We start from the raw sequence: 21,410 nt of genomic DNA on the forward strand, positions 1-21,410 counted from the left end.
AATTTACATGATAAATGAGGAGGGCGATTGTACCGCATCATTTTCATTGAGATAACATAACATAGGATGAACGATTATTCCACACCATTCAAGTAGCAGGAAAATTTAAATACATAGAGCAGGGTGGGCGATTATACCGGACCAACTAAAATTGCAATGAAATTAAATAGTAGGTAAATTAAATATGCAGGGTGGGGTGGGCGATTATATCGCTCCATCTAAAATTTCCAGTAAAATTAGATCTGCAGTCCAGGATAGACGATGATACGCACCATCTTGGATTGCAGTAAGATTAAATTTGTAGTTCAAGATGGGCGATTGTATCACACCATCTTGGATTGTAGTAAAATTAATATAAATAAACACTTGGTTAGTAATCAAGAGCTACACCAAACAAAAAAAAAATCAAAGATATAAGTAACTGTTAGGTTGAGAACTAGAAGCAGACATGGTGCAAACAGTTCTTCACGAGGGTATATCCAGCAGTTGAGGCAGAGGAAGAAGAAGAATAGTAAAATCCTTAGAGGAAACATCTTTTTTTCTTTCGGCAAAGAGAAATGAGAAATGGTTAGTTAGTCGTGCTGATAACGTGTTATAAATAGGCAAAAGTTAAAGAGATAACCTTTATTAGTGACATGAGTGAAGCAGGTATAAAATATTACATTATAACTATAACACAAGGGGATGACAAATAGAAAAAGGAGAGATGGATACTGATGTTATTGATCTTTTTTTTTCGTAGTGTTTCTTGAAAGTATACGGAGCGCTCTATTTATAGAGCAACTTCAAACAAACATATTAATTATATGTTGAAATTTACAACATTTTGACAATACAATCCTTTTTCATTTCCCAAGTCAATATCACTTTGTGCGAACATTAAAAAATCTACTAATGTTATCAATATCCCTATGGACATTCATTTACCTAGCAGTATTTTCAACATAATGGTATGCGATAGAAATATTTTAAATGCGTGAGGTTGCAATTAAACGCAAAGCTGAGGAGCAAAACGTAATTTAACCTTAACAAAACCCTAGCCGCAGTTTGATCCCTCTACATCCTCCTCCTTCCATCTCTCTGCAAATCTTCATCTGGCAACTGGGTTTGACAAAAAATCTAATCTAACCAACGCATCTCATTCCTCCTCTTCAATTACCTCCTTTGACATCACCGATCACTCCTTCTCCTCTTTGATTTGAACAGTGTCATCGACGTCAATAACAGCGAATTTGATGATCTATTCATCGCCGTATCATCGGAGCTAACCGATTTGGAACCGATTTGAACCGAAAAGTCGGTGAGCGACTCAGTCGGTATCGGATTCGGTTGTAGAATTGGGCATTACCGAAGCCCTCGATTCTGCAGTCGGTTCGTTGATTGTCAATGGTTTGTCCTTGATCTTTGATATCTTGCTTTCTTGTTGATGTTATGGTGCATTGTTTGATACTTCTTCAAAGTTCTTACAGTGTGGATGCGTGTTTAATTTTTGTTAGTGTTTAGGATGCCTGTGATAGATGTTGTGGATTTATCTAGTGACGATGAAGTTGGGGAGAGAGAGGAGGTGGATGTGAAACCTGTTAAGTTGGAGCCAGGTCTCATTGGAATACAATTGCAGCGGAAAGACAAGCCTAAAGCTCGAATAGCGAAGCATAAAATATCGAAAAACCCGCATGGGATTCGGGAATCTGAAGAAAATAGGAGCTCAAATGCTTTAAGTCCCTGTCATAGTAGCTCTAGTATATTAGACCAGGGGCAGTCTCCGGTGGATGATACCGGCGTCTCTTCTACATCAACTTTCAGTCCGGCACCGCTTTGCCGGCAGTTTTGGAAAGCTGGGAGCTATAATGACGCTGTTGGTTCTAAAGTCGCATTTCAAAGTACTCTACTATCTACTGTTATATTTTTGTTGTTTTTGAACTTGATTACGTCCGGAATTTCACTAATAATGTTTACATAACAATCCTTAGATGGCAAAAACTATCTACATGTCCATCCTATGTTCCTTCATTCAAATGCCACTTCGCATAAATGGGCGTTTGGCGGTATGTTCAATCGCATTTCATCTCATCTTTCTGTATGTGATTAGTGAATTCAATCTTACTACTTTCTCCCTGTTTTCAGCCATTGCAGAACTACTTGACAATGCAGTTGATGAGGTAAGTTATGAATCTTTATATTTTACTGTTTCTACCTCCCAGCAGTAGTCGAGAATATAGCTTCTTTGAGGAGTTCCGTGATAATTATCTTTCATAGTTTTCCGAAGTTTCTGAGCAGGCGATGGGTTCCTGTTCATGATATTTGCTCAACTTTTGTTTTGTTTATTTTTTTTTATGGATTTTCCCTTGATGTTATTGTGTTTTTGCCTAGTTTGACCTATCTTATCATGCTTTTCATTCCACTCTCTTTCGTTGTTATTTTGGATAGATACAAAATGGGGCCACTTTTGTCATTGTAGATAAAATCTTGAATCCGAGGGATGGAAGTCCGGCATTGTTAATTCAAGGTATTGTCTATATGCACAGGAGTTTTTATTTTTATCTTTCTCAAAATCTTCAATATTCAAGTGTATTTAGCTGACTTTTGGTTCCAAAATTTGATACTTTATATCTAGATGATGGTAGTGGGATGGACCCTGAAGCCATGCGGCGTTGTATGAGTTTTGGGTTTTCAGATAAGAAGTCAAAATCAGCCATTGGACAATGTATAAGTTTTACCATTCACTCTAAATTCTGTTTTACTATCTCCTTTGGCATTTATTGGTTGACTTGTAGCTTTCCAGATGGAAATGGTTTCAAGACTAGTACTATGAGACTTGGCGCGGATGTTATTGTTTTCAGTCGCCACCAGGATACAAGGTTTTATCCCAATAGTTATATTATTTGTGTTTTCATAAGTGGCCCAGAAACATATATTTGGTGATCTGAAAGTGTTTGGACATGTGTACTTTCCATTGCATATTAAAGAGAAAAGGAATATTTCTGGAATTTCTGCACTAGTACTGATTCTTCTCTTTTTATATTTCCTGCCCCGGGGGGGGGGGGGTGGGTGGGGCGGGGCAGGGCGATAGAGGACAATGTTAGGAGGATCAGTAAAATGACTGTTGAAACATTCAAAGATCATTGTTTTTTTGTGATAGATGAACTTTTTTAGTCCATGAGTTCATTTGAGTGTAAAGAAATTGGGAAATGTCTTGGTTCATACAATTTTTTGATTTGCATGGATGTCTTTATGTTTGCGTCCTGGTTATTCTGCTGTGCTGTATGTTAATTTAATCTTTGTTTTTACGCTTTGCTGCTGGACTTGTTTGAGTAGTTTTTGTTAAAATGAACCACCATCGCCACCATATGTATTAATTGCATATCTAAATGTAACTGATGAGCTCTGAATGTGGTATAGGAAATCCTTATGACAATCCTTTTCCTGGTTATTCTGCTGTGCTGTTTGTTAATTTAATCTTTGTTTTTACGCTTTGCTGCTGGACTTGTTTGAGTAGTTTTTGTTAAAGTGAACCACCAACGTATATGTTAATCCAGCTTTAAAGTTTATACTTTTGTGTTAAGTTGATATGGTTGTTTCCCTATTTCGTTGGACAGGACATTGACTCAAAGCATTGGTCTCCTCTCTTACACATTCTTGGCACGAACAGGCCATGACAGAATAGTAGTACCGATGGTGAGTTTTGTTGCTCGGGATCTGATTGTGTCTGAGTGCTTATCCTCCTGTTATATAATCCGTGTGATAGAAATAAAACAGAATGCAAACTGTTGTTTATTGTCATATAGGTCTTCGGTTTATGTATGATGTCTGTTGCAATGCCCTTTTAATGTACTTGCAACATGAACTGAATATTTGACGATGGAGCTTATGCACTAGATCTCAATTGTTTTGTTGTTTTTGGTTCCGTGGGCTGTTGAAACACTGCTTGTCATTTATGCCAATCCCTCAATTAATTTACTCCTAGATATAGTATCCTTGAGTAACAGCTCATGTCCTTTGCAGGTGGATTATGAATTAAACTCATTAACTAATAAATTAGAAGTTATGCATGGGAGGGAACATTTTATGTCTAATCTTTCCATGCTGCTACAATGGTCCCCATATTCAACTGAGGCTGATCTTCTAAAGCAGGTGATTCATAAAATACGTTTTTTTATTTTTTATTTTTCCGTATGTGATGTATTATGTGTATAAGATTCATGAGATCCTGCAAGTGTGGGCAACCGGCCACTCAGATCTGTACTCACAAGATTGCACTTAAGGAGTTTTTTTTTTTTCCCTTATCTTTCTGTATATTTGTAATATGATTAGATATTACTATTGATCGATTGGTGTATAGTTTGGAGGTCATCTGATTTTGAAAGTTAATCTAAGCCTTAACAACGAAGCCATTCCTTTCTTTCTATATTTATTGTGGATTTGTCAGAACAAAACAAAGAAAATAGGGGCTAGGGATAGAACAAAAGGGTAAAAAAAACTTAAAGCAAGAAGAACTCACCTGCTTAGCGCCAGACCATGAAAAAGAAAGAACTTGATGCATGAACAAGGGATTAATAGATTTGATTGTTATTTAACCTGTTTTTCAAAAAATATGTAATGTATTATGTGTTATTGCAATTGCATTTCCTTATTCATATCCTAGTCTTTGGAGACTTTCTGCATTGTGTCATATTGTATAATCCCCCTTCAAGACCAGATATTGTATATCCCACGTACTTGTATTGTGCAACTTAGGTCTGAATATGGTATGCATACGCATTAATTTAAGGTTACTCTTATTTGAAATCTACTGGAAATATGGGCAATTTCACCTACTCTAAGTGAACAGGTGGTATCACTACTAAATTCCATTGGTGTTTCATGCTATTTGGATGGCTTTCATAGTTCTTTATGTCAAGCTTTGCTGATACGTGTGTTCATCTGAGTTTGATCTATTTTCATTTGCTCTTGAGATGGCAGTTTAATGACATTGGAGCTCATGGTACAAAAGTTATTGTCTATAATTTGTGGTTCAGTGATGATGGGAATCTGGAGCTAGACTTTGATACAGATCCTGAGGTTGACAATTCTTTCATATCATGTGCTTTTCTAGTTTCTTCTGAAATGTAATTTGTCCTCATCTGTTGAGGTGGCTTTCTGTGACTTGTGTTGCAGGACATTCGCATTAGTGGGGATACCAAAAAAGTTGACACTAAATTTAAGATAGTAAATGAAGAGCACATTGCAAACCGTTTCCGTTTTTCTCTCCGTGTAATACTTTTGTAGCATATGCGTAATTGATTATATATACAAAAATGTGTTTTAGCAGAATTTGATAGTTTCCTTATGCTTCACAGGTATACTTGTCCATCTTGTACTTGCGGATACCACAAACCTTTCAAATAGTACTTCGCGGACGAGTTGTTGAGCATCATAACATTGCAAATGATCTAAAGTTTCCAGAATTTATCTTGTATAAACCTCAAAGTGGAGGTTCTGTGGAGGTTATACTGAATTTTTTGTGGTTTTACTGTTAAATGAATATTTTCCATCAGGAAAAATCGAGTTGTTATTTACCTTTTGAATTATTCCCATCTGTTTGCTCTTTCCTTAACTTTGTAGTGGATTCTTCATGCAGGGTCAAGTTATTACGACTATTGGATTTCTTAAAGAAGCTCCACATGTCAGTTTCCATGGTTTCAATGTGTATCACAAAAATCGTCTAATACTGGTTTGTTTTCCTTGCTGATTTGACATTCTGCTGATGCTGCTTGCTATCAATTAATTTTGAGGAGAATATTTATTTTGTTCTACACGCTATAGTTTATTTTTGGACCAGTACAAGAATGTTCATACCGGAACACATGCAGAGAAATGCATGCATACACTGTAGGATTATGTGTATCACAAAACCATCTAATCCAGCTAACTTCAGAAATTGTACTTTCTGCTGGCGGTGTTGGCTATCAACGTAATTTTGAGGAACTATTTTCAATTTATGTTCCCACTATCTTTACTCCTGCACTCACATACACATATGCCTCCCTCACTCTCTCCTTGAATGTTTCTAGTTGGTCATTTATATTGTCACTACATGTAACTTACTGCCTGTGGGAGAACACAAATTTTCTGTCGCAAAGATTGTAAGATCAAGACAGTCTTAAGAATGTATGTCTTGCCCTGGGGAACTGGTTTATGTTTTAGTATACAACAACAACAACAACAACAACAACAAAGCCTTATCCCACTAAGTGGGGTTGGCTATATGAATCCTAGAACACTACTGCACTCGGTTTGCACCTCTTCAGTTAGCTCCAAGTACTCCATGTCTTTTCTTAGAGTCTCTTTCCAAGTCTTCCTAGGTCTTCCTCTACTCCTTTTGCCTTGTACCTCTGTCTCATAGTTGCATCTTCTAACCGGAGCATGTATAGGTCTTTGGTTTATGTTTTGGTATGATGTTGCTTAATGGAAAGGGGTGTGCTTCTGAGAAAAAGATGTGAAAACTTTTTGAAATGCGTACATAGTCTATTCCACATATGTAAAAGCCTAAAAGCCTCTATTCAATGAATTTGTTTTTCAACTGTCTTTATAATTTCCCATTCTCTTCTTTTGCAGCCCTATTGGCAGGTTGTGAGCTATTCAGACAGTAGGGGTCGGGGGGTGGTTGGTAACAACCTGCTAAATCACTCTTTTTATTGGGCTCTTTTTCTTTTTGTGCGTCTGTCATTATAGGCTAATATTTCATTGGCTACTCTTTAGGTGTTCTGGAAGCAAATTTTGTTGAGCCGAGTCACAACAAGCAAGATTTTGAGAAAACTAATCTTTTGCAGAAACTTGAAGTTCGCTTAAAGGAGATGACGTGGGAATACTGGTAATCTATTTTCCAATAGTAATCGTCTTTATTTTTTATCTTTGGTTTGGGTCTTAGAAATTCGATGATAGCAAAAAGCTTCATTTTACTCATATCTCTTCCCTTTTGTGTAAAATGTGTAACTTTGCACAACCGAATAAATTTGATTGTTTTCCTTTACTTTTATGTATCATTGTGATGAGCTTGATACAAAACTTGCAATTGATTTATTTGAGTCATGAAGCTGTTTGGCTGTTTGTAATATTAATATAGAATGATCAGCTGGCTTGTATTAGAAATCACATGGGGACCCATATATGTAGCCCTCATCCATGTCAATTTTACATGAAACTGGTACTGGTATGGCCACTGGATGCTTCAACTACATGTAAAATCCAACAACGCACTGACATGGGACATTAACCTGCATCATTCATACATGAGCCTATACTGCATTACTGTTTCTTTGCAAAGTGTCTTTTGAAAAAAAAAAATGGTGGCTGCTATTTTCCTGATGCATTGTATTGAACTTTGGCAGGGATTATCATTGTGGGTTAATTGGGTATCAGGTAAAGAAGAAACTTGTGTCACAGGTTTCATCTGGTCCTAAGATTACCCAACAGGTTTCATCTAATCGTGCGCCACCTAGTGGTGTTCAACATGTCAGATTGGGTCAAAGTTTCCTTGCTGTTGGTAGTAAAAAGACGGCACTTGGAAGATCTGAACAGTCAATACCCAACTCCCAAACCAGATCTGAACAAGGTAGCTGCTTGAGTTGAGATCAGTTTTTCTTGATTAATCTTACTGACTGGTGATGGTGCCTTTTGTTGTAGTGGGAGGGATGAAGAGGAAGGAACATGGTGATATTCTACCGGTCAAAAATGTTAAAGTGGCCAAGGTGGTTAACGAGAAGAGTCAGAATGTACAGGTCAGTGGCAACTTGTTTAAATTGTCACTTTTCCATCCTTGTGGAAAAAAGTGTGTCAGTGTATGTTGGATATGCCAGCTTATTTATTTTGATTTTCTATTGGCTATAGGAGAACTAGAAATAAATGTAAAACTCATTGTTATTTCTGTGTTAAGTTGGTTTTGTGTGTTTTACTAAGAGTTATGTATGTTAGCCAGTGTAATCATGTTGACTTCGTGTGTGCCCTGTTTTTTAGATTATGGACTCAAGATATTCAAATGAAAATATTAAGTCTCTGATTTTATTTTTTATTTTTATTTTTTTTATGAATTGTATTTTCTGTAGCTGGTGAGTCCTACTGGAGACCAGCGGAAAGATCAAGAAGCTGTAAATTTGATGCAAGAGAACAAAAAGCTTCGAGCTGAGTAAGTACATGATTACGTGCTTCATTATGCCGATTCCATCACTTGAACAATCATTTTTTTTTGTTTGCAAATTAAGAGAGTTTACTTCCTGAATATTTTAAAGGTTCTTAGCTGTTTGTTTCACCTTGTCAGCTGCTTGGAATATGAGAAGAGGAATGAAGAACTTAATCTCAAGGTACGAAAATCACACTGAATAATTACTTTAATCGAGTATTTAGTTTTTGTACTTGCGTCCTTAATTTTCTTTTTGTTGTTCTCAACTGTGAAAATATGCAAAGCTTGAGAAGTAGGATTCTTGATGCACTTCTCAATCCAACTATTTTCGATGGTCACCTGCACATGTATACTTGAAGGCTCAAAGCTATTCTAGGGATCAGTTACTTTGGCATTCGGCCTGTTCTTTTAGTCTTGGAAAAGAGAAATAGGCTTTGGTTTGATCTCTGAATTTGCAAATCTGCTTTAGATATGTATCGGGAGGATTGCATACTCCAGACTCAGGGTGGTTTTACGTTTTTACTTAGTCCGTGAAAGCACACGTATCTGTGCTTCCCTAAGGTCTCTTGCCTGATCTTCTCCACCATTGTATGAAATTGATACCAAGAAAATCTTAAAGAGTTTACCTTGCTTAGTTGTGAAACTGAAAGGTTGTACATTACGCCCACCATCATCTAAACCTTAACTATTGTTAATTGTGCAGGCGACACAGCTCAGAAGTGCAATAAAAGAGCTTGATGACGAATACTCTCGGATGATGGCTGAATTAGAAGCTTTGGAGGCTGTCAAGGAAGAAAAGGGAATATAAATGTAAATAGTGTGTTGTATCAGCAATTCTTTCATTTGTTAAACCTTGTTGTACCATGTATGCATAGGTCGTTGTAGCCTTCAGTTTTCAACCCTTAGGATGATTCGTTGCAGGTGAAACCTAGCGTCCGTAATTTTTTCGTTTTGTTTTCTAATTGTACCGACGCTCCCTTTGCGCTTTCCAGTGGAAGTTTGTATCTAGTTTTACTGATGAATTAGAGCCTGCTAATTTCACATCTAGAAAGCAAGTAGCTTTTCTGTCAACAATATTTTCTGTCTTGCTGCACTTCCAGATGTTTTTGCCGTTTCGACTTGTTTTTCGAGTTTAGTGGATCATATGTATTAACTTATGGATGGTTTAGCAGCGCGCAGGCCCCTTCTATCACTGTTAATGTGGTTGTTTAGTAAGGCTCCATGCATGCATATTTATAGCGTAAAGGTCCGGGGAGACCATGCTCAAAATTTGTATAAACGCTCACAAAACAGGTGTGAATTTACCGTAGAATTTTCGAATCCATTTCGTACTCATTTTTCTATGGCTGATGCCGATCGTCTATGCAGATTTCCTTAATTATGCAAGTAGAGTGAAATATAATCATCCTAAACGGAGAAATTACTGAATCCTTTGTTCCAGCCCTGGAATTAGAGGAGGAGACCCCTATGTGTGTATATTTTTTACGTATGGAGAAACGTCTCACTGGGACACCTCGCCTCTTTCCGTCGGCTTGGCGGGCACCTCCGTCGCTACAGTTGTGGATACATTTCAAATCGCTTGTGACATCCACTGTTGATCTATCCCCATCGGCGAGATATACTGTACAGATATACCCCAATCGTCGGAACTCATCTTGTGTCACATAAACTTTATCATCGTTGTCGTTCTTGATGCTCTTAAGCGTGACGATAATGATGAAACCCCTTGGACTCTAATTTCTGAGCGCCCATGGGAAAGCCCGATCCATTGGAATCCAGTACTCGCACCAAATGATGCCGTTACATAGTCAGCTATGATTCTCTTCCCCCTAAAGATTTGGTAAATACATGATAATGATTAGAAGTGAACTAGTTTCTACTCCTATGTTTCAAGAATTAAAATGATTATAATTTCCATTTTACTGTGATTATCGTGTTTAAGCATGGGAAAAACAAAGAAAGTTGGAATTCAAAAACAAAAAACTAAGACAAACAACACCAAGAATTAATGTAGTCCGGCTATATGTGCCTACGTCCACTGGGCAACAACAATCTTTCACTATATCAATAATGATTGCAACGGATAATCTTGACAAGCGTCTAGGATCAAGACTTAACGAAAAACTTGAAAGAACAAGAACAAGAAATACACTCTTTATCTATTTTCTTTTCTCTTGCAAACCCTTTGCTCTTACAATATTTTCTCACTCTAACTCCTTGAGTAGTATACAACTTAATTGTTTTGCTCCACTTCAAAACTAGTGCACTAGCCCCCTTATATGTACAGACATAATAAATGTCTTCTTCAATAAGGAATACTAATCCTAATTGGAATCTAGTTATGAATTTTTCTCCAATTGAGAAATCAACTCCAATTAAGAAAACAACTTCAATTGGGTAAACAACTTCAATTGGGGAAACAACGTTAGGTAGTTTTTTAAAAATGTTTACAAAGGTTGTCACCTAGTACTATGGTATAAGGGTATTCCTCTTCACTTATAAGTGAGAGGTTTTCGGTTCGATTCTTGTCAAAAACGAATTTGAACTGCATTATTGTTAGTCTATTATAAGACTAAACCTACTTCTCATATTTTAGTATAGATGATATCGTTGATTAAAAAAATGTTTACAAAGGTTCAGACTTTGAAGACTTTGAAATCACTCATAAAAAATTGGTGGTTATTCGTACTTAATCCCATTTAATACAATAAGAATTCAATAAGTTTGTTTGGAGGAAAGAGAAAAAGAAGACGTGTGATTGGGTGGAGCAAGGAATTCCTCAGTTGACTTGAGCCAATTACTGTTTATTTTCGCATTAGACTAACGAGAAATGCTAAGGAGACTTAACTTATCCGCGTCCACATCTGCATGCCTTTGGCTCTGGGATTGCAGAAGACCCTGTGCCTAATCTGAACAGGTCAGTCCCTGTTGCCGGACACGGCAACCACACGGAAGAATTTCCGCGCGTTGATAACAAGACTTTGTCCCAGAGTTACAAAATGCAGCAAAAACTATTTTGTTTATCTTTCTCACGGGTATTCAAAATCCACAGCATAATACTTTTTCAATCCCTAGGGACGGGGAGATTCTTAGGTGTCCCGGATAATATATCATTGTCACGTGATGAGAGATATAATAAGAACTGTTTTCGGTACTACACTATAATCTCCCATAGGGAAGAGAGTTTCTTTGATTAGTTACTTTCTTATAGTTAATTACATTCTAATAAACCTTAATTGAGATCATAATTATCCCTCTGTAGTTGCCAACTAATTGAATATGGAATTGTCTGGTGGTTATGAAGTTTCATCAATATTGTATTGTGTTTGTGGGAGGACTTTGTTGGGTAAGCAAGCCTCTTTTAGTACGTCACTTCCAACAAACTTGTACTTGTTAATTATCTTTCGCACAGTTTGATAGGTGTGGGGTTTTATAACAAAAAACTTTGGTGTTAGGTAGAGCGGGGTTAGGATACTTAAACTCTTCTTTTCTCATACATATGATTGAAGTAGGACATTTCAACACGCCCCCTCACGTGGAACCCAATTAGTTGGTCACATGTGGAAGATCCACACGTCGGCAATCACGTGGAGCCAAAGGGATTCAACCTACATGCCAAGGGGGCCAAAGGGACCCACCCATCACGTAGCAGTACGGTCTTGCTCCATGGCTTTGATACTATATGGAATTATCAGAGAGACGGGCCAAGGGATCACTTCCAACAACACCGATATTGTCCTTAACTTGTTAATTACCACTTGCACAGTTCGACAAGTGTGAAGTTTTATCACAAAAGGCCTCGGTGTTAGGTGGAGTGAGATTAAGGTATTTAAACTTTTATTTTCTCAGAGATACAACCGATGTGGAACATTTCAACATGTCTTTGCTAAGTTTCTACATTTAAGGGCAACAAATGGTGTTTTGACCAAGACAGGCATGTAATTTCAGCCTAATATATTGGACTTTATCAGGCTCAAAGTAACGCGAATACAGAGATACTTGTATTTATTGACATCTCATTGATTATGTGGTTTGGTTTGTACAAAACAGTGGAAACACAGAATATAAGTTTTATCGCAATCAGGATTTGGTCTCCATGGCTCCACTCGTTATTTGTTCGGTTAACGTTTGTCACGTGGTAAATTAGTGACAAGAAAATATCAATAAAAAATAAATTCCTTTTGAATTGTACAAAATTACTACCCTTTTAAAATTTAGAACCAAAACCATCAAATGCTGGGAATTGTATACTAGATGGACAACTAGACAGGTTTCCCACAACAATTAGATTGAATGGATTTGAACAACTAGGTGAATACATTGGAATTGGATTTTAAATAACCATATATGCAAAGAATCAGTAAAGTAGGTCTTTGTTTACTTTACGATAATCATATAGAATTTGAGAGAAAATGGCATTTCCTGCATGCTACATATCTTCCTACATGAACTCTAATAAGGTGCCATAGCATATCCTTAATAATACTGATTACTTCAAGACTTCAAAGGTTTGTTTCCTTGATTAAAGTTTTAATAAGATAATTAGAAATAAAAGTAAATGCCTTTTCCTAGGACTTTGGGGTAGATATTCTCAGTGGGAAATATTTAAACTGTATTCGTTTTCTTTGTTCCCTAATTAACTGGTGCTGAGATCATAAAGATCCGCTCACACCTAGATGGTCTGACGACTTAATTAATTATTTCATAATTATATTCCAAAATGAAAACTTGAATTCCAAGAAATAGTCCAATAATTGTTATTCTTCAACATTATTATAATATTACACAACAACTACGTTTACATCATTCATATAATCATATCATATATTACATCACCAACTGAATCCCAACAGTGTCCTTAAAAAAAACAGGACTATCAAGAGACTAATTGAACCCCAATTACTTCAACATCTAAAGCCCCAAAAAAAAAAAAAAAAAAAAAAAAAAAAAAATTGAAGGGGTTAGAAAAGCAAAAGATGAGAAAACCTAACAACAAAAACGATTTTAGGTTTTTTCTTTTTTCTTTTCTTTTACCTGGTGAGAAAATAAATTGAAGTTTTTCACATTGAACTAGCATTGAAGAAATATTAGAGCTAGCTAGAGCTGGATGATTGTGACTCTATCGAAGCCATAAACATATGATCATAAAGCAACTCCTCTCTCCATTTCCTTGTGACTTTGGCTATGAAATCCTCGGTTCTCCTCTCCAAGTCACTATCTTTTTCTTCAGCATAAAATTCTTCACTTTCAGTATCGTCGTCACTACTATCATCATCTTCGTCTTCATCATAACCATCGGAACCATAATACTCACTGCCCTCCTCATAATCACTACTATAGTCACAATAATAATCTTCAACCTTTGGTTCTTCTTCTTTTGAATCATTTTTCACTTCATACCATTCAAGCTCTTCTTTGGATGGCCTGAAACTCCCTAGCACAATTGTGATAAAGATGACATTAAACATGAAGAACACAGCCACACGATTCGATTTTGCCACCACGATGGATTCGTAGGTGGAAAGAAGAAAGTTGTGGTGTTGTGAAACCGAAACAGACATTGAGAAGGAAATCAAAAGGATAAGAGGGATTGCTAGACACAAAAGAAAGAAAACCAGTACTGCCGGTGCTGAAACTGCCTTCATATATGCCTTTCTATTACCAAGGTTAGTGATGTTCTTTGTTCGCCCTAAATTTTCATGTAGAAAAATATTTAGAGGGTTCTTTTTATAGCCCAGTTCAGAAGGTCACCATTAAATAATGCACGGCGAAGAAGTTTCCTGGTGGGAAACTATGCCAAAAGTCCACTCCTGGACGTTATATATAAAATGCATTACTTATATTGATTACTGTATAAAAATTCTATGAATTTGTATGCATGTCCACATGGCATTCGGTAAAATATAAAATTACGCGTTTGTCAATAACGCAAAGCTTTTGTTATATTACAGAGAAATTTCCCAGCTTCCTTGCTTTTGGGAATGATGGTGGTATATAATATTCAGATAAACCAAAGCTCTCTGTTGATTGTTTGGTGGTCTATAAAGGAAGATGGATGATCAAGAGTAGGACTTTTGAGCAAAGATATCATTAATTAATTATTTCATAAATAATTATGGATGACTTAAGAGTTAATTAAGGTTTATATTAATTGTCAATTAACCTGCCGCCCATCAGGCCTGCGGACACATATAGCTCTATGAGAAATATAATTAGAATTTTCCTTTTCTTGGTCAAACAATTGATTTGAATCCACGACAAATCATGACAAAAAAAATACTCGGAGAATCTATAAGACAATGTTTTCTTGTCTTTTTTTTTTTTTTTTTCGGAACGGGATGTTCTCTTGTCTATTATATCGATTGTTTCATATTCACCGCATGTTTTAGGTATACAACATTTCCATATATATGTTTGAGTTTCTAGCAACTGCTGGTGTATGAATATTAGTACTGATTATCTATATTTTTTATGATGATCAAGAGGTTACCATGATTTTGTACATGACTGGTTACCATGATTTTGTACATGACTATATGCATAATATTTGATATTGTGTGTGATATTGCTGATATGTGTTATTGTTGTATTCATCTTAATATGATTCATTGCTTATATGAATTTGATTTGACTATCTGATTTGATAATATGTACTTTATGTATTATAACTTATTTAGAGTCTGAACCAGCCATCTTGTGCTTCAGTGTTGAGCCCTCTAGTTACTTACACAAATAAGTTTCTAGCACAAGTGTGAAACAAAGCTAAACCTAGTAAGCTGCTACTGCTAGTATACATATGTCATGTTTTTACACACTCCAATCCTTGACTTTTCACCTGCTAATTATGCATTGGGCATGGCCTTTATTTGATCTTAAGCCTATTTCATGATGGTTTGATATATATATATATATATATATATATATATATATATATGTATATGTGTGTGTGTGTGTGTACATATGTATATTTATATTTGTGTATGATAGGGATTTTACCACCTGCAAAAGTAGGGATAAAAACACTTAAAAATACTTGCAAGAGTACAAGGTTGTCGTAGTATATATAGCGGCTCAAGTAAGGTCGTTCTCCATAGGGATTGAATGAATAATTTATGTTTAAAACCAACTCTTAATTAATTATTGAAAACAAAGTTTTGAAAATGTTGATTCTAGAATTTAATATAATAAAAACGAATTTTAAAATAAAACAATTAAAGAAATTCACGAGAACAATTTAAAGAAAGTCAATTTGTAAAACCTAGGGTTCAGCCGTCACCCTAACAATCTTACGTAGTTCTTCTAATTCCTTATGAATTACACATGCATATTTTGAAGGTTAGGTTTTCCTAAAGTATGCCCTACTTGGAACCTCCAACATAGAACGTGTATCTAACGTGCAACTCGTCCGTGACGTCTAGATCGAATGTGAACATACAAGACTCATTAAGTTTTGTGAAAACCTTTTGAAAAACCATACAACCCTTAAGAGGTGTCGTCTATCCTAAGAAGTTACACATATTAACCATAAGAAGCCAACGCCATTTTCAGGGACAATCCTCCACCAAAATTGCATCAAATTACTTTTCTAAATATCCTAATGGTGACCAATCATCAAGACAAATAGATAGTTTAAAGCACAGTTATTAACAATTCAAAACCTGCATGCCTAATATTAGAAGTAAATTGAAAAGAACCTACATATTCTTGCTAAGGCTCGTGGCTTCACCCTAGCAAACGAAACTAGTTACTAACAACCATAAAACAAAATATTATTAAGAACATAGATAGAAAACACCTTGAAAATAAACTTGAATCGTCGAGGCTCTCTAAAGCCAAAGTATTGTGTTCTCCCCCTCTCTAACCTAATGGCTAAAAAGCCTTATTTATACTACTACAAAATAAAATCCTACCTTGAAAAGGTCCTAGAAGAAAACTAAGAAACATAATTAAATGATAAAACAGAAAATAAAAGGTTTCCAATTTGAACTAAAATTCGGAGTTCTTAGAAAATCATACTTTTGACTGATCAAATCAATTCCGATTTGGTCCTAAAAGGTCTCTTTTGAAAGTTGAAGACGTCCCCTACAAATTCTTAGAAGGAGTCTTCCTTAAAATATGCCATCTTGACCTCCAAACTACCCAAAACGTCTAGAAACATCAATGGGAAAGTTGTGTGCTGGGTCTTTATTCCATCGCCATGGTCAAACAGCTTGGTAGAAAAATCTGAAATTTTGATACAATCATCTTGAAAGGTACATGAACATCCTCCAGTTGGAATTACTCCCAAATTCATCCGTTTGATCACATTTTGCTTCAAAGGAAGTCGAATGTCCTACATTGAAAATATAATACAAAGTATCAAAATTCTACCAAAATAACCGATATATTAATACTAAGATTAGGGTAAAATATATGGTATAATATGGACTCATCAGTATACTTCCCCTTCATATTCCGTAGCGCATCGTAGAAGCGTATTGATCGTGTTATGGCCAATTTTCTAAAGGGTAGGGATAGGGTGCGGCAAGAGAGAGATAATTTGTAGAATGCTTAGGAATTGTGTGATTTGATTCTCCCTATGCCAATGCTGTATTTATAGTAAACTATGAGGAAAAAGTATTCTAATAGGAAAAAATCACTAGAATAATGGATAATCTAAAACCCAATCTAATTAGGACTTACACAATCACATATATTAAGTTATGTTCACAACGTTCTTAAGGCGGAAGAATCATGAAGCAGTATTTATTTTAATTGTTGTAAACAAAATGAACCCATTCAGAAAAAAACAAAAATCACCAACAGTAAGAATAAGATGATTGTTTGTTGTGAAACAGCTGGTTCAATCACTACTGAAAATCGGAAAAATTGAGATCGTCTAGCGAGTCGAATGGATTATTCCACCACTGTCCCGAATCTTCTCCTTGGGGAGGTAAGGAATATCCGAAGTTTGGATTTGGAGGATAAAAAAGTTGGTTACCATCAAAAGGTGCGACGCCAACATTTGGTTCTGGCCTGGGCATCTCAACGTCTGGCCCTACATTTGGCTCTGGCAGGGGCGTCCCAATATTTGGTTCAAGCCCGAGCGTCTCCACATTTGGTTCTGGCCTGGGCGTCTCAACATTTGGTTCTGGCTCGGGCGTCTTCACGTTTGGTTCTGCCCCGGGCTCCTCCACATTTGGTTCTTGGTCGGGCTTCTCAGCCTTTGGTGTTATTTTTTGTGGTCCTGCGGTGAAGCTCCCTATGAAGACCTGGTGGTATGTTCAGAGAAGAAATGAAACGTATTCGTTTTAGGGTATATGGATAACCAAAGCACTTTACGAAAAGCACGTTAGGATACGCAGACATTAGCGGTAGAAACACATGCAAACAAATAAAAATATATCACACGTGTCCCAGAAAAAACAAGAGAAAGAAAAGCCTCACCTGCACAGGAGTGGCAGCTATCAGAGCTCCTCCTACAGCTCCCAGTAAAACACGACCATCAGAATCTGCCAAATGAACAGTCATGGCACCACGCCTAGTTCCTTCCTTGTCATGTATCATAAACGTCCCAGACATTTGAATTATTTTAAATTGACCCTACAAGAAATTTCAATTTTCATTCTCAAACCAAGGTCACACCCTCATATATAAGATCAAGGGACAAATATTTTTACACTTCTTTGTAGCCTTTAGATTTTATAACATCCAAGAGTTCTTATTTATTTATTAAATGACATGGATACTTATGTGGATTTTAACTAATATTAATGATGAAAATAAAACTGAAACAACATAAAATCTGAAAAATTAAAAATAAATTTTAAAAAAGAAAAAACCCTAGCTACCTGTAATCGTGAACACAACATGCTTAAGAATTTAATGTAAGTTAATTTAGGGTTTCAAAACTGCATCTTTTTCTATGAAGGTTCAATTTTATTTCCGATATCAAGTTTCAGTTTCTGGGCTTAGAAGCATCATCGGGGCATCTTCACTGATTGAAAAAAAAAATGGAATTCTTTAATAATGGGACAAGAGTTCTCTGATTCTATCTTTTAATCCCCTCTTTTTCTTCAGCCACTTTGTATTGCTTGCTTCCCATGACTTGCAATTTCAGACAACCCATGAAAATACAATATTGATACTGAGGATGATTCAAGGGAGGAGAGAGAAGGAAGAAGATGGTGAAAGGGTCGATTAGGTTGTACGGAGCGATCAAGATTGATAATCCACCATGGGTGATTGAGTTCTTGTCATCTTAGTTAACAATGGCCTAGGGGTTTAGAGGAAGATGGAGGCTGGGAAGTTTACGTTTTCCTAACCTGATAATGTTCCTTAAAATGTTTTAATTGAATAATATCTTTTTATTTCCATGTCATTACCACATCTGTGACATCCCACATCGTTCAGGGGAGTGATCCTTATATGCATATTCCCATCCGTACCTAGCACGAGGCCTTTTGGGAGCTCACTGACTTCGGGTTCCATTGGAACTCCGAAGTTAAGCGAGAAGGGGGTTAGAGCAATCCCATGATGGGTGACCCACTGGGAAGTTGCTCGTGAATTCTCAAAAACAAAACCGTGAGGGAATGGTAAGCCCAAAGCGGACAATATCGTGCTATGGTGGTGGAGCGGGCCCGGGAAGTGATCCGCCCCGGGCCGGGATGTGACAAATTGGTATCAGAGCCAATCCCTGGCTGGAAATGTGCCGACGAGGACGTTGGACTCCCAAGGGGGGGTGGATTGTGACATCCCACATCGCCCAGGGGAGTGATCCTTATATGTATATTCCCATCCTTACCTAGCACGAGGCCTTTTGGGAGCTCACTGGCTTCGGGTTCCATTAGAACTCCGAAGTTTAGTGAGAAGGGGGCTAGAGCAATCCCATGATGGGTGACCCACTGGGAAGTTGCTCGTGAGTTCCCAAAAACAAAACCGTGAGGGAATGGTAAGCCCAAAGCGGACAATATCGTGCTATGGTGGTGGAGCGGGCCCGGGAAGTGATCCGCCCCAGGCCGGGATGTGACAACATCATTTAGTAGTTTATTTTGAGTCATATTAGTTTTATTGAGGACCATTAGATGTAAAAAGATCCAAGAGCTAATATGGAGTGTAAAGATATTTGTCAAAATATTTGCCTCTTGATCCTATATATGTATGTGTATATTATATCTCGAAATGGAATGAGTATGGCAGACCTCTCGTCTTATGACACCGGCGTCATGAGCCGGATCAATCACTGCAACTTTTTTGAGCATTCCATTTGCAGACATAATGACAATGCCTCGACGCCTTTGTTGAGCAGCTGATAAGTCTCATTTTGCATGCATTTATATATTCCTTATTTGGCGTCTTTGTGATGTTTTTAGATTAAACTAGTTGCATTTTACATTATTTGGTGTTAGTGTGCAGCCAAGGGTGAGTTTGGATCAATGAGAAGACAAATAGAGTAAAAACATTCCTTTTGGTAGCTGAGCATTACTCAAAACGTGGAAAGGATTCTAGGGATTTAAATTGAAGTCCAAATGAAGAACCTAGGAGACGTTTGAATGCTGGAATTTCAGGAAATGATGTGAAAATGTTAAGTGGTGCAATTCGGCCATTTTGAGTGATTCTAAACAAAACAAGCATTGAAGTCAGATTATGTGGTTTCAACACCAAAACATGCATTCACATGCATGTTCAAACACTTTGCCGAGCACTCTCATGCATTTCCAGCTCCCTTATGCATTTCCACATCCGAAACAAATCACCTTTGCATTTCCAACTCCTTCATGTCCATCCCGTGCACTTCCATTCCCATGTCCAGATTATTCTAACCAAGTTTCAGATTGTCCACTCCCTTGTGGCAGACTTTGCACATGTTTCTTGGATTAAATATCCACATACCTGCAGATTATGTCCATTCCTTGCATCCTTTATTCCAGAAATTCCATCATTCCATCATTCCATGCCGTGTGCTTTCTTCACATTTCCAGAATTTGCACAAACAATTCACTTTTGGCAGATTCCACTCACTTGTTGCAGCAAGGACACATGCATTTTGATTAAACAAAACACATCCTTGCAGATCTTGTCCATGCCATGCGTCCACTACCTCAGAAACCCATCATTCCAACTGAATTATGCTCTGCCATCTGAGTTAAACAAATGGCAGATCCAATCTGATTGTCTCTCCATCATTAGACTCATTCAGAAATGCACCAAGACTTAGGGATTTTCTCTCTCGGATTCATTGGATCACACACACTCTATTTGCTCCATTTTCTGTCCACCATTCACTCTCATTCTCCCCCTCCATTCTATTCAGTTCGACATTCTCTCCCCCATTCACAAAAACTGTCCAGATTCTATTCCATTGCACATTCTCTCCCATCCGCATGTTTCTTCTTCTTCCATTCCATGAGTCACACGCCAAAACACTCCATATCACTCCATCTCTGACCATTTCATTCTCCCAAGTGCAGAAACCATCCAACCATCACCAATCTACCTTCATCCGCACCACATTTGGAGAAGCAACACCAAGGAACTCTTCAAGGAATTCAACATCAGTTTTACTTCAAGGGTTTCTTCTTATTAATTCTATGTTCATTCATGTTTCATATGTTTATGTTAAATCTTTTGTAAACATGAATTGTAACTAATCCTCCTCTAGGGATTCGATGTAGCCTTGCAAAGTTTGCCATGTAATCAAGTTAGAATGCTCAGTTTGTTCATCTATTTCTTGTTTCATTCTCTGATTTAGTTGTGACTTTGTGAGTTGATTTTAATGTTTGATCACCATTTGAATTAACCACAGGTTGTTTAGCCAAGATTAGAGCACACATCATGCATAATCTTGGTGGATATGTGAATGAATGAAGGGAATGTTTTGCAAACATCCTGCCGAGTTATTCCCTTTGGTTTTATGAAAGTTTCTTGTGCATTACATACTCTTGATTATGAACCAACGTTGCACATCACAACTAGGTTCGTGATTAGGGACATTTGATCAAATCCACACATCATATGGTTGATCATATCTAAGTGAAACAAACTCAAGGAATAGGTAGATGGCTGAGAATAAACTAACTTGACAAACATGGACTTAGTTGAGCAATGGTGAAACCGAATCCCTAGCTTCATTTCCATTGATACTATCCTATTCTATTAGTTGTTAATTCATTTAGTTGTGTTTACTTCTTTTATTTATGCTTTCAAGTAACAACAACAAATCTGCTCAATTTGATTAGTTTGGTTCATTTCATAGAAGTTCTTGCAAAACAAGTAA

At 36.9% G+C, this 21,410-nt stretch overlaps 1 protein-coding gene and 1 long non-coding RNA gene across 3 annotated transcripts; both read left to right on the plus strand.

Moving 5' to 3' along the window:
- Positions 1-966: 966 nt before the first annotated feature.
- LOC137734160 (protein MICRORCHIDIA 6) lies at positions 967-9,229 on the plus strand. Of its 2 annotated transcripts, none has more exons than XM_068473469.2 (20): positions 967-1,389; positions 1,497-1,880; positions 1,971-2,045; positions 2,125-2,159; positions 2,428-2,506; positions 2,615-2,704; positions 2,783-2,858; positions 3,597-3,675; positions 4,003-4,131; positions 4,960-5,058; positions 5,155-5,250; positions 5,337-5,483; positions 5,618-5,710; positions 6,595-6,646; positions 6,739-6,850; positions 7,368-7,591; positions 7,663-7,757; positions 8,082-8,161; positions 8,294-8,336; positions 8,859-9,229. In XM_068473469.2, exons 2-20 carry the CDS (start codon positions 1,505-1,507, stop codon positions 8,961-8,963), a joined length of 2,085 nt encoding a protein of 694 aa, XP_068329570.2. In that variant the 5' UTR covers positions 967-1,389; positions 1,497-1,504; the 3' UTR covers positions 8,964-9,229. The 2 variants fall into 2 exon arrangements, with proteins under 2 accessions (XP_068329570.2, XP_068329571.2); XM_068473470.2 differs by having other exon boundaries at positions 1,022-1,389; positions 1,504-1,880.
- Positions 9,230-9,324: 95 nt separating this feature from the next.
- LOC148695724 (uncharacterized) lies at positions 9,325-9,670 on the plus strand. Its single transcript, XR_015964911.1, has 2 exons — positions 9,325-9,448; positions 9,524-9,670. It is a non-coding gene; the product is annotated as an uncharacterized LOC148695724 (long non-coding RNA).
- Positions 9,671-21,410: the final 11,740 nt, after the last annotated feature.

This window comes from Pyrus communis, chromosome 7 (genome assembly GCF_041283825.1).
Source record: "Pyrus communis isolate YQ-2024b chromosome 7, ASM4128382v1, whole genome shotgun sequence".
NCBI classification, from domain to species: Eukaryota; Viridiplantae; Streptophyta; class Magnoliopsida; order Rosales; family Rosaceae; genus Pyrus; species Pyrus communis.